Source organism: Phaethon aethereus (genome assembly GCF_964289735.1).
Source record: "Phaethon aethereus genome assembly, chromosome: 7".
In the NCBI taxonomy this organism is placed as follows: Eukaryota; Metazoa; Chordata; class Aves; order Phaethontiformes; family Phaethontidae; genus Phaethon; species Phaethon aethereus.
Window position 1 is genome coordinate 14090103 of NC_138583.1, and position 17426 is coordinate 14107528.

At 39.6% G+C, this 17426-nt stretch overlaps 1 protein-coding gene across 1 annotated transcript in view; it reads right to left on the reverse strand.

The window, feature by feature from the left end:
* Positions 1–13778, reverse strand: part of BMS1 (BMS1 ribosome biogenesis factor) — a gene marked incomplete at both ends in the record, with an annotated part of 18857 nt that extends 5079 nt beyond the window's left edge. Inside the window, 13 exons of the mRNA XM_082001961.1 lie at positions 864–940; positions 1741–1822; positions 2373–2530; positions 3652–3753; positions 4583–5394; positions 5963–6099; positions 6829–7025; positions 7745–7866; positions 9149–9291; positions 9798–9986; positions 11512–11591; positions 13040–13230; positions 13603–13778. Of these exons, the coding sequence (XP_081858087.1) occupies positions 864–940; positions 1741–1822; positions 2373–2530; positions 3652–3753; positions 4583–5394; positions 5963–6099; positions 6829–7025; positions 7745–7866; positions 9149–9291; positions 9798–9986; positions 11512–11591; positions 13040–13230; positions 13603–13778 (2466 nt within the window). The remainder of the gene's footprint in view (positions 1–863; positions 941–1740; positions 1823–2372; positions 2531–3651; positions 3754–4582; positions 5395–5962; positions 6100–6828; positions 7026–7744; positions 7867–9148; positions 9292–9797; positions 9987–11511; positions 11592–13039; positions 13231–13602) is intronic.
* Between the last annotated feature and the right edge of the window lie 3648 nt (positions 13779–17426).

A 17426-nucleotide genomic window follows, 5' to 3' on the forward strand; every position in this document is an offset into this window, starting at 1 on the left:
AGAAGACGTACCTTCAGCAATGACCAAAACATTTAATGATCTAACCATATCCCTTTTCACTGAGAAAACTTCTTGACTTAATATTTATTTTAAAGTCAGGGAACAGACCCTATATTTGACCTATCTGTTATTCTACAGCTAAAATAAGCACACATAGTAAAAGAGGGAAAAAAATTTTCATAGCATTAAGTAATACTGTGCTGGAAGGCAGCACTCCAGAGGCCAGAGAGGAGGAAGTTTGTTCATAGACTATTTAAAAACTACAAAAAGGATGCCATTACCCTCAATTTTATAATGAAATGCAAAGCCATCAAGTTGCTCAGTACAAAAAAAAATTATTTTTCAATCTGTATTGTCACAGACAGCTACAGCTCTGTTCTTGGAAGTTATCCAAGTCACAGCACAAAACTGCCTCCACCAGCCTCTTTTATGCAGATATTAGGAATGACTAGGAAACTGTGTCAGCTTGCACTATTTGTTGTGCTTAAAGAGAGCTCAATAATCTTCTGCATCAGATGAAATGACATAGTACACACAGTTATCACATTTGGTTTCAAACACTTCTCTCATGCCTCCAGATTCTCCAGCTCTTGATTAAGCCTGACACCTACTGTTAAATAAGTGAGGTGACTTCTCCTACATAATTAACTTGAAACAACAATTCAGTTTGAGACTAAAACCATGCCATTCTAGGTATTCACAGGTTCCAAAGTCCGTAATACATACACCTTTTCTTCCTTGTTTCCATTGATTTCTTTCCTACTGATTCATGAAAACTAAATTTATTACGTAAGACACCTATCGCTTGATCAAAAACTCATACACATGTATGTTGCTAAAGAACATAAAAATACAGGTCAGACCTCATCTCCTTCAGCAGCAGGCTTTCCTTTGTGCACAACACCAGTTTCAAGATCTTCAAAATCTCCGTACAGTTCTTCTGCAACAATAAACACCCAAGACATCTGACAGTTAACCATTCTGTTGTATTGTTCCATCCAATTTCTTATATTTTCAGTATTGTGTATTTCTCAGTACTGCTTTGTAGATTAGTTTCAGCTCAAATATTTTTTCTTCCCATCAACAGCTTTACAAGTCCGTTCCACCCTCTCTCTAGTTTGAGCTGAAAATTCTCAGCTGAACTCCAGTAGTTCCTCCTTTTTCCTTTCAGTACCTTTGATTTTATGATTTCAAAAATGTAAATAAAGTTTAGATCATTCCAAAGGACCACACAGCACATTAGTTAGCATTCTAACAAGACAAAATACCAGCAGAGCAATTGAGCTCCTATCTTTAATTAAAAAAAAAAAAAAAAATTAGACATTTTAAAGTTAAAAAGAAATGCTTAAATAGAACCCTGTGAAACCACATTTTGCATATAAGATAAGATTTAAGCCATAGGATTAAAATTGTCTAAATATTTCCTAACTAAAAAGAAACAACAAACCATCACCTCCAAAACATCTGAAGATAGATCTCACTTTTCAGCCAAATGTGAATGACCAGTTTGCTTTCCCATTACAAAAGAACTTCTGCATATTTCCACCAACACTACCCAAAAGAATAAACCATATATAGGGGATGAATAGCTAAACTCAGGTACGTAAATCGAAGTTGACACAGCCAAGTGTTTTTGCAAGTATATCACTAACGCAAAACATCCTACATATGTAACTACAAAGTCTTACTTTTCTTAAAAATATTGTATACATTAATCATTTTTAGAAGTCTTACACATACCATCTTCCTCCAACAGCTTTGCTGCGTCTTTATCATCTTCCCACTTTCCAGTAACAAAGCAGTCTCGAATACTGCTCATAACCTGCAAAATAAGTGTCATTGCCTCGTACAGTTACAGCTTGTCATTAACAGAAAACATTCTCCAATATGTTTCCCACTCCTCCATCATAGATACCACCTCAGAGATAATCTGATATTCTCACGCACAGCTCCACATCAAGACTTCATTACCACAACTACACAATGCCTCAGTAAAAGCAGGAACGTGAAACCAACTCAACTCTTGGCCGAAGGTCTTTACACTAACAAGGTCTCTACCTTATATCATATTTTCCACTCATGATTCTCCTGCTTTTTACTTTTCAGTAAATAAATAGCAAACTATGATCCATGAAATATTCAGGAGAGCCAAGCATTAGGTTGACTTATTCTAACTTTCCATTTCTGTAAGAACAGACCTTGAAATCTGTTAGCTAGTAAATACTTCTAACGACAGCAAGTAGCAGAATATATGACACTCAAGCCATAGCTCCCATAGGTCTGTTTCACTGACAACTCAGTAGTACTTTATGACACACAGCCAGGACATAATCAGTATAGTATATGCAGAAGCCATTATCCAATGGTATTACCTCTTCTAAATCCCAGTCTTGTGGCTTTTCTATCAGAAATTTGGAGCAGTCAAGGGCATTAGCTTTCTGTTTGGATGCTTTGTCTGGACGGCTGACACGAAATAAACCTCCAAGTTCATCACCTCCATCCTCACCCTCATGGTCCTCATCCTCGACAGCTAAATGTAACATACAAGCTGTGATTATTTCCCCCATAGTACATGGATTACATTCATTAACAACCTCCCTCGTGTTTCACAATACCTGCAGTAGTTTGAGGAAAAAAAGATGCAAACTAGTTTCCAATACAAAAGACTGAAGAAAAAGGTACATTGATCCAGTTAAATTAATACCCTCACAAGGACCAAATAAGGTGAGCAGCAACCAGGAAGATACTATACGTTGTGAACTTCAGTTGTAGTTATTCCATATGGAAACATGTAATTCCTTTCACGAATTCCACATAGTTCAAATTTCTTTGAACAACCTGGTTCTATTTGTGTAACTGGAATCATCTGGAAAAATATTGCCCAGTAAGTAAACACGGGATGTCCATTCAACATCGTAAGTAGAAACAACACTAAAATGACCTGTGAATAGAAAAGGCATTAAGCTAGCCTGTACACCAAGAATATCGGACTTGAGACTCTGTCAGCAAACCTTCCCGCTCCTGCACTGTGGAAGGTTTACAAAAGCCAAATTCTCATTGTGTTCTACAGAGGTTCTGCATGATGAGGTTTGTACACTCAGAAAACTGCTGGAAAAGTTGTGAATTAAACAGGACAAATTACATAAGTAGCGATTTTCTCTTCCGTTTAAGCCAGCTGGCTTTTTTATTTTCTTGTCAAACACCCTTATTACACAGATGATAATACTAAGTCACGTCTAAGAGTATATTCCACTCTCAGTCACTGTGAGACAGAAATTCTGGAAAACAGCCAACAAACAACATCTCTTTATGAAACACATCAATTACCACACTGGATTTGCATAGTATCTACCAGATAATTACATAAATAACCAAATTTTAAATGTTGCAGAGGGAAATAGCTGTATTGGAAAACATGAGTAACAATCGAGTAGTCTGGAAAATGAGCTTAAAATGCTTTTTACTGAAAAAGTAAAAAGTGCCTTTATTATAATTATTAGTGAAAATTAGTATCAGCAATTAAAAAGTCAATTAACTCTCCTCAAGCTTTCCACCAGAAGAGAGTGCTCAAAGATTCAGACTTGCAAACTTGCTAACAGGTAAAAAGCTACCATATATTAAGACAGGTCAAGTTTCCAAACAGATTTGTACCTGTTCCATATATGAGTTTACGAAGATTGGGGGTTGAACGTTGCTGTCTTAGAAAGGCCTGAGCCGCCTTCTGTGTAAGGTCCTCTTTCCACTTAAGTGCACCTGAAAAAGGGAAAAAAAATTGTTTTCTACCTCCAAAAAAGAACAAGAATTAGGAGCTACACAAATAATTTAAATAAGGACATGACCACAACAGGGTTAAGAACTGTAGACACAACCCAGTTTCTTTTTTTTACACTCCATATATACACAGAAACATAAATTGTGGCTAACAAATTATGTCACTGATTTTTTTCAGATGAGTCCTAATTTTAGGACAAAATTTTAAGGTATTATTAGCAATAATAACAGATTTTATTATTTTGATGATAATACATGTCTCCTTCACAGACTTGCAGAATGGGTGAGGGTGGAAGGGACTTGTGGAGGTTATCTTGTCCAGCCCCACTGCTCAAGCAGGGTCACCTAGAGCAGATCGCCCAGCACGACATCCAGACAGCTTTTGAGTATCTCCAAGGATGGAGATTCCACAACTTCTCTGGGCAACCTGTTCCAGTGCTCAGTGAGTAGTTAATACATTTTAGTCACATTCTCTCAAGAGTGTTTTAGTCTTTCCAAATGTAATAGAGCATCATAATTTGTTTTACACACATAGCCATAAATATTAAAGAGAAATGTATGCAGAATCAATGAAGTTTATTAAATGAATTACCTCCATTTTAGAGGAAGGAAGCCCAAGACCCGCATACTACATTGCAAATCAAAGGTTTAATACCAGATAATCCCAGGTTTCCTAACCTGAAGTTTGCTACATAACAACTATATATATATTGGAGGCGCAACATTATAAAATATTAAATAAGTATAATATCCTTTAACAATGAACCCAACTAAAAACGGACGGTAAAAATTCTTAACATTTATAGTCTACCTGTTGTGTCAGCAGAAAAATCTATTTTTTCTTCATACTCCTCTTCGTCTCTCAGTAGATTCTCCACATCATCATCTTCAGCTTCTACAGCTCTAAGCTTAGTCTGTCTAATACTACCAGCTTTCTTTGCTTGAGTGTGCTGAAATTCCTTCCCATTTGGCTCTTCAACTTCTAATTCATCATGTGTTCCTTCATCATCACCCTCATCAGGAGAAGAGTTTTCAACCTCAGATTCTGATGCCTCTTCTGCTGTGCAGTTTCCTGAATCTGTAGTAAGCACTGCTTTTCTTTTCAGACTGTGATCTGAGATTTGTGATCTCATTTCTGTATCTTCACTATTTATGTCATACTGCTTAGATTCAGCTACTCTTTTGCTTGCAACCTCAAATTCACTATCAGAGCTGTCATTTTCATAAGTCCGCTGCTCCTCCTCCTCACCTTCCTCTATCTCGTTCTCTTCAGGGGCAGATCTTGCTTCTTCGCCTTCAGAACTCATCTCAAGATCATCATCACTGTCTGCAAATGCTGGCAGTTCATTCACAGCTTCTTCTTTAGCCACCTCTGTTTTCAGGCGTTTGGCTCTCCCAAGAGCCATCTCTTCCCCCAACAGTTCCCTGTCACTTTCTTCCTCAGCATCATCTTCATCATCGCCATCACTTCCATCCTCAGACATTGCTGCTTCTTCCTCTTGGTCGTCTTCCTCATCGCTTACTGCATCATCATTTTCTTTCTCCTCTCCTTCAAATAATGCCTTCCGACGTACTCTTCCAGTCTTCAAATCAGTCTGCCTCTCTTCTTTTGGCATCACAAACCTGTTTTCCCAACAATCACATTTAGGGTAAGATGGTAAAGTACAAGAAAATTTTAAGGAAACAATAAAGCTTCATGTTAATATTTCAAAATGTTTCCAATTTTTTCTTTTTTTAAAAAGAGAGCGAGGTTATGGAGAACATTAAAAAGGCAATGGAGTTCTTTATGTATGGAACACCTCTTAATTCAATAATACACCCTATGTTGTAGCCATAAAATAGTTCCAAGAAATGTCTTCATTTCCCATGGAATGAAAATAGGTTATACAATGAATTTTATTGAAGATTATGACTGCCATTCTCCAAAACTCTGAAGAGAAACAGAAATATGTCACTTCAGGCTATATGAGCTAGGAATTCCTGGAAGGCAGGACTATACTACTTGCAAAACTTTTCTAATATCAATTATTCCTATCTCAAAATACACGTGGCATATGAGTAGTCTCAGAAGAGGAAGAGTTGGACAATAAGCCATTCTACTAACTGTGTGCTATTGAGAATTTGTCCTAAATTAAAGCCTGAAATCAGAGATTCATTCATGCTCAAACACTGCTCCGCATTCAAAACTTACTCTTGTCCTACATCTTCTGAACCTAAGGGTCTAGAGTCCATGAAGAGAGAGACCTTGCTTGATGCCATCTTAACATCAATGGCTGAATGTGTGGAGATGAGGCTCTGAACTAGTTCGTGATTTGGTCTCACTTCCTCCTGGAAAGGCAAGATTTTTTACTTTTCAATTAAAATGAATAAACAAATGTCTAATGAGCAGCTAAACACAGTCATTAATCTGCCTAAAACAGTAGAAATATGCATATGCAAGAAAAAAATCCAAAGCATTTTAAATAAACATTTTCTCAGAGTAGCAAGGTCTCCCTTTCCCTCTTCACATTTCTAGAATGCATACAGTATTAACCCAAGAAAAATTAAAGAGGGCCTCCTTCACAGTATGCAACCTACAGTAAATATCAGCAAGCACACATTATCACAGACCCAAACATTTAACATTTCGCACAATACAGGGGAAAATAGCTCAATTCAATCTGTTTGTATGTGAATGTTTTCCACCTCTCCCCTTGACCAGTCAAATGCTGTTAAGTGTTCTCCCACAATCACCTTGCCATGCAAAATAAGAGTGATAATATATATCCCAGTACCAGGAGTTTTTATAAATCTTAAGTCAATGTTTGGAAAGGTTATGAAACTAACTTTAGGTACTTACTATTAACTGATCCTTCAAATGTTTTGCACAGTATTTTACACAGAGATAACAAAAATACCCCCCTCTGAAATCACTAGACGTGAAAAAGCAATTACCCACTATGGACATATAAGGATTGACTATTTCAAAAAAATCTTATTTTTAAACACTTATTTTGACACTAGGGATAAAAACTACATTTTGCATGAGAATTCAAATCACCAACAGCATTCCCTTACCTCTTCTTTTTCATGAGCATGGCTTCCACCAAGGTCAATATAAACAGCATCTTTATCATATACAATGCCCCCAACTCCTGAAAGAGGGGCATAGACTAGTTTCTCTTTCTCATTTAAAGAACGCTTCTTCTGCTGTTCAGGTAGAGCACAGGGGTCTGGTAGGAAACTCACATCACTCACAGTAAAGTCTCCTACACCTGGGGTGACAGATGAGGGAAGCAAAAAGATTTTCACAAAGTTTTGATTCTGAAATTTGTACAATCCACCATGAAGACATTAAAAAAAACAAACAAACACTGTAGCATTCAGTGATTTATTAACATTGAACTCTGTATCGAACATCCAATTCTTCTACCTTACTTAGAACTTAGAGAAGTGTAGGTAAGTTCACCAGAGTGCTGCAAAGCTTTGGATTTGTTTGCTTGTTTTTAAATGAGAAAACTAACAATTCACTTTTCTGACTAGGTCTGTAAATTTATTATCGAAGGATTTCTGAATTTAAGCTTTTAAATCATTAATTTAAAAATTAATTTAAAATACTAAATTCATTCAACGAATGTAAGAAATTTTACATAAGCCAAATTTGCTTTTCACTATTAGGCCTGGTATGTTTTGCGCTTCAAGCACCTTTTAAAGCTAAACACCTTTGAAAAACTTCAGACACTGCCAATATTGTGTTTAACACTGCAACAGATCTGTACAATTTAAAGCAAAACTGTTTACAAGGATCTATTTTTACAAAAATGTGCATTATGAAAAATAATTTCCAAAAGCATAACATGTATTTAGAAAGGTGAAAAATCTATTTTGCAATGTACACTTTAAAGATACAAATCATTCCACAATAAAAATAGCAACAGCTATACTGTTATTCATAGATCAGTACAACAACAGTTTTAAGAATCTGATAAATTACCTGGCATATGAATTTGACTTTTGTTTTTCAGGTGTGCTCCTCTCAAGTATCCATAAAGTGATATCTTCCTGTCACATTTGGGATTGATTCGAACATCCTCTGGGTTTGTCAACTCTTCCATTCTACACAACATTCAAAAAAAGAGGCTAGAATATCCAGCAGTCCTAATAGTAATTCTTTTAAAATGGTAATTTAAGAGCCACTGCATGCTCTGCAGACTCTAATAATAAAAAATAAAATGATCATACGAAAAACATCCATGGAAAAAAGATCTTTCAAACGTATTTTAAAATTGTGGTTTAAAACTTTTATAATCCTGTTCAACAATATATTTCCAGAAGCCTTATTGACATTTCACTAAACATGTACTGCTTTCTTAGCACATTTTAATTACTGTTTATATGCCTTCCACACACAACTCTCCTCAAATCAGTTTTGCCATTAGAGGGAAAACAGAATGACCACCCTAAGACAGCTGAAAGACACGCTCCCTGCAGCCACATAATAACTTCTCTTCCATAATAATAATGGCAGTGAGCAACACAAAAACTACCACAGGAAAGACTGGCTGTTTTCAGGCAAATGAGGGGGAAACTCCTTCCAGATCTCCTTTCTATCATGGCACAAAGGAGGCAACAAAAAACACACAGCCGAGGAGGAGGTTGGGGGACACATTCTGGCTGCAGATCAGCTTAAGCTTTTACTTTGACCCAACAACCAAAATAATTCTAACAGTTATAGCAACCTAATACAATCTTACTGAAAGACTACAGAATGTTTTTTTCTCATTTTCCCTCTCCTTGCTTTGTGTATTTTGCAGGACTTTGCATGACACTTATCTGCTTCTCTGACAATTTTTTCTAAAGAATTCAAGTTTTGGAAGAGACTTGTTCTAAGCACCTTGGATTCTTGTGGCAGTTTAGTCATAACTGTAAGCACTCTGGCAATAAAATATGAAAGCTGAGGTAATTTCTCAGGTAGGCACAGGCACCATCAAGATTACTTTCATGTTCTCCACAAAGCTATATGTGGAGATGGAGCACAAGGGAACTTCCAGGGAACTCAGAGGACTAATTCACCAGCTCTTGTTAAACTGCTGGAGTGCTGTTTCTTTTCCACAGAAATTCAATATAATAATCAATAAGCAGGATTCTTTTTTCTGTGTTTCAAAAGTATTTACAATATACAAAAGGCCTATCTACATGATCTGATGCAAATGAAAACTGAATGGCTAAAGTTATTGGCCCAAACCTGAAGAGTATGCCTTCCCTTCCCCAAAGCCATCTCGGTAATGCTAAATACTCATTCACACATACAGCTGACTGGCTCTAATATTATAGGTTTTTTTTAAACAGCAAGGTGCTATCTACCCCGAGATTGAAGAACAGAGAGAAAAGCACACACCTGTCTGCAAGAACATACGGGTGAGACGTTTGCCAAGTAAGAGGCCGAAATTTCATAACTGAAATAAAACGCCCCAAATTGTGAATTTCCTGCTTTTGATATTCTCCGTGAACCATCCCAGACAGATAAAACAGCTTAGCACCCTAAACATATTAAAAAGACATAAACACATTAAACACAAATTTGACACCTACAAAACTAAAAAAAAGGTAATGCACTTCTAATTTGTAAATCATAATTGGAAATTGCAGGTTACAGTTGGTTCCAAAAGATCAAACTAACTAGTTTACTTCAACATGAAAATTGCCCCTTAAATCTTAGGGGAAAACAATGCACATCCAGAAAAACCTCGTACAAAGATTCATTTGTCTCTCAGACCTAGAAGATGACCCTCCTTGCATAGCACCTGCATAACAGACCATTTTAAGTAGCATCACATGTTTAGTAGCTAGTCACACTGGGATAGAGGATAATTACACAGTATTTTAGCAAATAGAAAAAAGATTACATAATCTGATACATCAGCATTATCCATTTATAGCATTATTTAAAAGATGTAAGAACATAATAAATACTTAAGTATTGCCCCACTTTTAACTTAGCTTCCACAATGCAAAATATATGGAAAAATGAATGTCGATTATCATACCGGATACACTTCAGTCCAGAATCTGTGCTTTAACTTCTTTTTAGTCTTCTTTAACTGTTTGTTGTTCTTGAACGTATCCAGGTGGGTAAGAACTCCCATAATTTTGGGAAAGCCATGTACCTGACAAATGTTCAGGAATTCAAATGTTTCCATCTCAAATCCAAAGCTGGCATCAATAAGCATTAAAACCTGAAAAAACAACATCAGCATTTCAGTATAACAATACCACGGTGCCCACATGAGCTAATTTCAAAGACCACACCTCTAAAGTCATAAGCTTCTTGGGAACCAAAACCTTGCAAAAAGTTTTGTTCTTTATTTTCATATAACCTGAAAATCAACCTTGGCTTTTTAATTAAAGCATGGATCTTAGCTGCTTAGAAGCTAGTGGGGCTTAGGAAATCAAATCTCTTCTTCCAGTCAATCAAGTCTCCTTTATACCGATTTGATTTGCTCGTTGTCTCTGAGAAAACTATAGAAAAATAAGGCTGCTCTATGAATGCAATAACATACAGTATCGCAATAAGGTCTGAAGACGTGTTTACTTGGTGGGTTTGAAACTCGCAAAATTGCGTATCTTCCAGTATTTGCAGGAATGTCAGAGAAAATTAATAAAATTTTTATATCTGTGTCTTGGATGCACTAATGCCTCTAAGGCCAAGTCTTTTGGTAAAATGAGAAAAACCTACTTCACACATTGCAATTACTGTTATGCATCACTAAAATACAATGACACTGGCAAACAGTACCCAACAGTCACACAGAAATGGAAGCAAAGTCATATTAGGGCCTCTGCAATTAAGAGCTGAAAACTCATGGGAAGCGATGACAGCGATCTGCAAGCGATTATCTAGTCTCAGCCTCCTAGCAATACAACCAAACAGATTCTCAGGATCACCATGTGCATGCAGAATCTCAAACAGCCGTATCATCTGCTAACAGAAAATTTTTGTATTTCCCTTCCTCAAGTAGAAAACACACAAGTAGAACAGTATCTGGATTAGTGCACATGCATGTACTCAGATATATAGATAGCTAATAGTTGGGTAAGGATCCCAAACCCTAATCAGCTGGGAACAATATACTCCAAATCCACGTGTAAAGTAGAATTCTAAAGAGACAAGTGGATCGTGCATTGGGACCCCAAGATCAGTTGATGAAATCCACTGAACCAAAAGTTACAAGTAAATTACAACAACAACCATACTCCTCTGACATCAATCTCCTTACTACACAGCAATCTTCAAAGATGGAGACATCAGAGTACATGCAATAAAACCAGCTAGTAAGTTAACACATATTTCTACCTTATACATTGCTTGAAAACTTCTTGACTAAAAAACATTTTCAGATTTCACATGGTTTGACCAAAAATTCCCTCAATAAAGTCACTTTATCACCTTGGCTTGTTATAAGGTCTTCCATTAGAAGTTTACCAGTTGCATTAGCAACAAAGTTCAGTTGCATTTCCCTTCTTCCACATGCTCCCCATCACCACACAGACAGTTTATTTTCTGCCAGCCCCAGGATAAGTTCATGGGGTTGTTCCAGAGTATTAGGTTTGTTGACAAGTTTAGTCCTGTTCTCTCTGAAACCAAAGACAGTTTTGCCTTCAATAGCAATGGGTAGAGAAATGAGTCATGGGTGCAGTCCAGTCAAAAGTAGTATTTTCAATATAAAGTATAGCAAAAATCACGTGCCATAGTTAACTTACCAAATCAGCAACTTTAGCCAGGTCAATCATTGTGTTAATGTCACATCCACATTCAATAATAGTTAGCCTGCGTTTTTTACCTGAAAACGGAATTAATAATCAAAAACTGAAACAAAGGGAGCAAACTAATTAGTCCACTGTTTTCATGTCACATTCCTGAAGTTCCTAAAGAGTATCTGGGACTAAAATTTTTGTCTAGCATATAGATAGTCCAACATGCACCACTGTAGAAGTGTCTGTTTTCAAGTGTTTATAATTCTGCTAAATTTTAACTTTGTGGTTTAAAATTATCAGGTTGACTATATGTTTTCAAAGGCGTTGTTTGGTCTCTTCCAAAAACAAAGCTAATAGCAAAAAATATTATTTTTTTACTTTGGGGGAAAAAAAAAAAAAATCTCTGCTTATTTTATCTTTAGTGTCCCAGAATTACTACTGTGGATTTTATTTTACGACTTATTTTTGTTCTTTTGATATTAGGAAAAATACACTCCATTCTAGCCTTTTAAAAGTAGATGTACATATCAAAAGCTTTCATAACATGCATTCGAATGAGAAAGAAGTACCCACTGTTAAACTGGCTTGACTAATTTGAGTTAGCTAACTGAACTTTAGACAACAGGAATCAGGAATAACCACTTTAAGCAACTACAGAAAACAGGTATCACGTTTTTTTTCTTCAGGTTATCAATTACAAAATTCAACCTTTGAGACCCAGTAGACGAATTAGGAAATCCAATTTAACACATGAATTTTCCTTTACACTTTTTCTTTCACATATTTGTCAATTATTCCTTGCAAAAAGAAGATTTATTAAAGTCCTGAAGAATCTACCTGCAACCAAACATACATTTGCCTGCATCCAAACAAGATCTCCCTTAAAAATTGCCTCCTTCAGCTGCTGTGCTATGCTCCCCCTGGAACTTCAGTGATCGCCCCTGGTAATAGTCACGGAAAAGTATGAAGGGAACACACTAAGACAAGAGGAAACTGGGACTGAAAACATAACAAAAAGGAAAAGGAACTGACCAGGCGGTGAGGTGGAGAAATGCAACTGGAAATGGCTAGGGCTAGGCAAATTAATTCTTGGCTTAAGAAAGAAAGGGACAAAAAGACAGGATTATAGGACAAGGAACCTGAAAGAATGGGAAACGTGTGTAGAGGTTAGGATGAAGCCAGAGAAAAACAGTTTGAAAGGGAAAACAGAACACAGTGGAAAAGGAAAACTTGGGAAAAGTTTGGGGAATGGAAGAAACTGGAAAAAAAGCCAGAAAGGAGAGAAGAAAAAAAAAAACCTGACACACCGAATTGGGATCCCAGCAGGGTAGAAAATAAGTTTAGAGGGACAAGTCCCCCAAAAGCCTAAATACCACTATTATTTTACTCTTAATAAGTATGCTTGAAAATACATCCAAATGATTTCTTAAAAATAACCAAGAATTATGAGAACATGAATATGTCATAGCTCTAAAAACAAGACAAATAAGGAGTACAAAATAAGCATTTCTGTTTCTTATATCTTTGTTCTCACCTGAAACAATTGTAACAGGACCCCGGATTTCAACCAGTTTTTGCCTTGTGAAGTTCTTAATGAGACATTTTATTAAGGTGCTCTTCCCAACCTTGGGAGGGCCAACTACAACCACCACCACAGGAGGTGGCTCCAAAGGAGTACGGTCAACCACAGGAATGTGATGTTTTTTAGTCTTCAAATCCTGAGTTCTGAGATGAAATTTGTAATAAATAAATACAAGAACTTAAAAACCACTAACATTTATCCTTTGAAAGTCTTCAGTATTTGCAAAAACTCAAACACAAAAGTTCACCAAAAGCCCAATATGTATGTGGAACTCCCACCAAGTCCAAGGAGCTATACATATTTTTTTTCATTAAGACTAACACAGCTGTACCACGTAACATACTGCTGACACATGCATAAACTACAACATGACCTGATGAATGATGAAAGCTATGTGCGCATGCCAGCGAAAATTACACTATGTATATTTCTACACAAAGTAAGAAAGAAACCCCAGCCAATTCCTAGTCATCCAGCCAACTTTGCGTGCTCTATAAGCGATTCCCATTTCTTACCTATGGAAGGTTCTGGCCATCCGCACAGCAGACTGGACTGTAAAGGCTTTGGGGTTTCTCTTCCGTGCATTCTCCTCATCTCCTATTCCTAGGTCATTGAGATAACGTTTCCTTTTCTTCTCTGCCTTTGGCCCACTATGCTTTGCACGATGCTTCTTCTTCTCTTTTTCTTCCATCTTACTCTTTCAATAATTGTTCACAATCAATATGACATAGATTACTTCTTTGTGACACTCTGCACAGCTGACATAGGAAGAAAACGCAGTTAGCACATAGAGCATACGTATACAGAATACCTGTGAGAGAATAGCAGCACCGTGTAAACACTACTTCACCACTGGGACAGCAATGTGCCCTGGTGGCCAAGAAGGCCAATGGTATCCTGGGGTGCATTAAGAAGAGTGTGACCAGCAGGTCGAGAGACGTTTTCCTCTCCCTCTACTCTGAGTTAGTGAGGCCTCATCTGGAGTATTGTGTCCAGTTCTGCGCTCCTCAATTCAAGAGAGACAGGGAATTTTTGGAGCAAGTCCAAAGGAGGGCTACAAGGATGATTAAGGGACTGGAACATCTCTCGTATGAGGAAAGGCTGAGAGACCTGGGGCTGTTTAGTCCGGACAAGAAAAGGCTGAGAGAGGACCTTATCAATGTCTGTAAATATCTGAAGGGGTGTCTGTCAGGAGGGTGGAGCCAGTCTCTTTTTGGTAGTGCCCAGCAATAGGACGAAGGGCAACGGGCATGAACTGCAGCACAGGAAGTTCCACCTCAACATGAGGAAAAACTTCTTTGCTGAAGCGTAAATGGAGGGTGACGGAGCAGTGGCATAGGCTGCCCAGAGAGGTTGAGAAGTCTCCTCTGGAGACCTTCAAACCCCAACTGGACACGTTCCTGCACAACCTGCCTTGGGTGATTCTGCCTTGGCAGGGCGGTTGGACCAGGTGATCTTCAGAGCTCCCTTCCAACCCCTACCATTCTGTGATTCTGTGATCCAAAAGAACAGCGAATTGATTTCCTGCCCGGCCGCACATGAAAAGCGCCGCAGCCCACCCAGTGTAAAGCAGCACTCCTGGCTGACCCCAGGCCTTGTGCGCTGGCCGGCGCCACCACGGCCGCAGGGCTCGGCCCAGGCGGGGCTCCGTGCTCGGCAGGACGCGAGGCTCCGAGCAGGCCTGCAATCTGCTCCCGGGGGTGCGGGCCGGCGCAGGGGGGGGCCGATATTTTACTCCAGGGAAAGCCGATTTCCAACGCCACCCACGGCAGGGAGCTGCCAGGCACGCCGCGGGCCGGCCCCACGCCCCGTGAGGAAGGGAGAAGCCCATCCCGCGGAACTGTCCCGCACGGGCCGCCACCACTGCCACCTACCTGCCCCGCCGCGCCGCACCGCCCTGCACGGTCCGCGTGGGCCGGCACCGACCGTCCAGCAATGGCGGCCCCCTGGAAACAGTGGCTGCGCCTAGAGTTCCGGGGCAAGCGGCTGCGGCGGAGCCCTATAGCTGGCACACACAGCTGCGGAGCGGCGTAGCCTGGGCCCGCCTGCTCTTTCGGCGGGGTTCGGCGGGGTTAGGCGCGCCCGGCCGGGACCTGCGGGAGCCCGCCCGTGGCTGCGTCGGATTTGTGAATAAACGACTTTCCCGCAAATGTCGTGAGGGTTCGCGGTAGCGGCCCGGCGGTGTTGCCCTACAGCACCGGCGGCTGAGGAGGTGTGGGCCCCGCGGCCCGGCAGCGGCTGGCGGCCTGTGACGGCTCGGCTGCCCGGCGGCCGCTCGGGGGTTCTGCCTGCTGCCGCGCAGCCTTCGGGGCTGTGCCCTTACGAACTGGCCACGGTGGGCCCAGAAATCAATGTAAAAAAGGTCTTTTTTATAAAGAAGAAATCTTTACCAAGGGCTACGGGAGGGCAAACAAGTCAGAGGGTAAAAATCTATTAAGGGCTTTCCAGTGCTATGAACTCGGTTGAAAAGTACTTAGATGGGGTCTTTTTTCAGACACCAAGCCCACCACCCCATAAGGACATGACTAGGCATGCAGGAGGCAAGGTACGCGAGGTGGAAAGCGGGAAGCAGTTGTTCATCTCAGGCCTGTGCCCATGCCTTAAGGCAAGTCCGCATTTATAGGTACAGGCCCTGCTTAATTAAGTGAAGACCCCTCTTCTCCAGGGCAATTTGCCTTATGCCAAGAAACAGCAAGGAGCAGAACTGCTAAAGAGGTGTCCAGGCCATGAACTGCGGGCGGCTTCCAGTGAGGACTCGCAGCTGCAGGGACCACCATGGCTGTCACTGGTCCTGCTGAGGAGCTGGCCGAGAAGAAGGCTTTTGCAGGCTCCCACAAAATGAGAAACTCAAGACTGCTAGAAGTAGGGTAGGCCCAAGCTGACTCTGAATCACATTGGTAAATTTGGGTCCTCACTATCTTTGACAAGTTATGTGGAAGAAAATAGTTTTCAATATTCAGCATGCAAAATCCTCATTTCTTCTAAAAACAGGAGCATTTTACAGGCAGTAGAAGAGTAGCCCAATACCAAACACATTTAGTTCCTGCCCCACCTCTTCCTCAGCATCACCTACTCGTATCACAGCAGAGGTGCTTTTGGCAAGCAAGTCCAGGGGAAGCTACTAATGCCATCACTGTGAAAGTACCTCCTACATGTTGAATAAGCATGCAATTTTGTGTTCTGGCATTCTCCACCTCATAGCAAGGAGTGCAGGTTTACAGAAACATCACAAGAGTGGTGCATTTGACTGCCCTGCACAGATTTTTCATAATTGTGAAATATATGCTAAGTAGGTCTGTTAAAAGCAACTTGTAACGAAATAAAGAAAAGCTCTGCCCTGAGCAATAGGTAGCTCTGTGATGGGAGAATGATTTTTTTTTTTTTTTTTTTTTTGGACTTGCTCCTGAGAAGTATTCAGAGCATATTTCACTTCAGTGTTGGAAATGTGGGTTTGCTAATAAGGGAAGCAAGTTATCTAGACCAGATGAAGTGGTTTTAAGTCCCCGTACTATCAGAGTAGTATGCCAAATGCCTAACACAGCTGCCTTGGTGCAGCTTTGCGAGCTGTGACCAAATAGCATGTCTACAGAGTGAGAGGGGGAAACAGCTGGATGTGCTGCAGAGATCAGGCTCACTTAAGAGAATCCGTAACAGTGACCCTCCAAGCATTTACCTCAGACCCCTGTGAGGTAAGAGGGTGCTGGTTGCCATGCATTGAGATCAGCATGAGACCCGGTGCTGCCTGCCAGGTGGCCACTGGTTTAGTGGGGCATGCTATTCTTTCAGATGTCCTTTTCCTCCTCTTCCTCTTTAACTCACTCTTTATGGAGCAAGGCTGTTTTGCTACATGCTTTTGAACACCAGTTGCTTGTCTTTTTCATGGGTAAAATTATTATTCTTGTTCTGTCTGTGCCAGGGAACAAGTCTCACTTCTCATTAAGTACGTCTTCTGAGGAAGAGGGTATATGTAAATAAAGAAATAAGTCTTAATGCACAGTCTTTAGAAAGTTTACTAAAGGAGTCATATATACAACCATAAATAAAATCATCACCTTATACTTATCTCTCAGATACAACCTTTTGTGTTCAAAGTGCCTTGCAGCTATTGTCTGAAGCTACAGTTCTTCCGTAATACATGAGCGTGTTCCAATTCTTCATGTCAAGGCAGAAAAGTTAAATGACTTCTTCACAGTCACAACTAAAAATTACTGACAAAAATCAGGACTAATGTTCTGGACTTCTTGTGCACACATCTCAATAGGCAGCTTCTTTACAGAGATATCAACTTCATTAATAAAATAATGGTCTGTGTAAGTTTTATTTTTATTATATTTTTGTT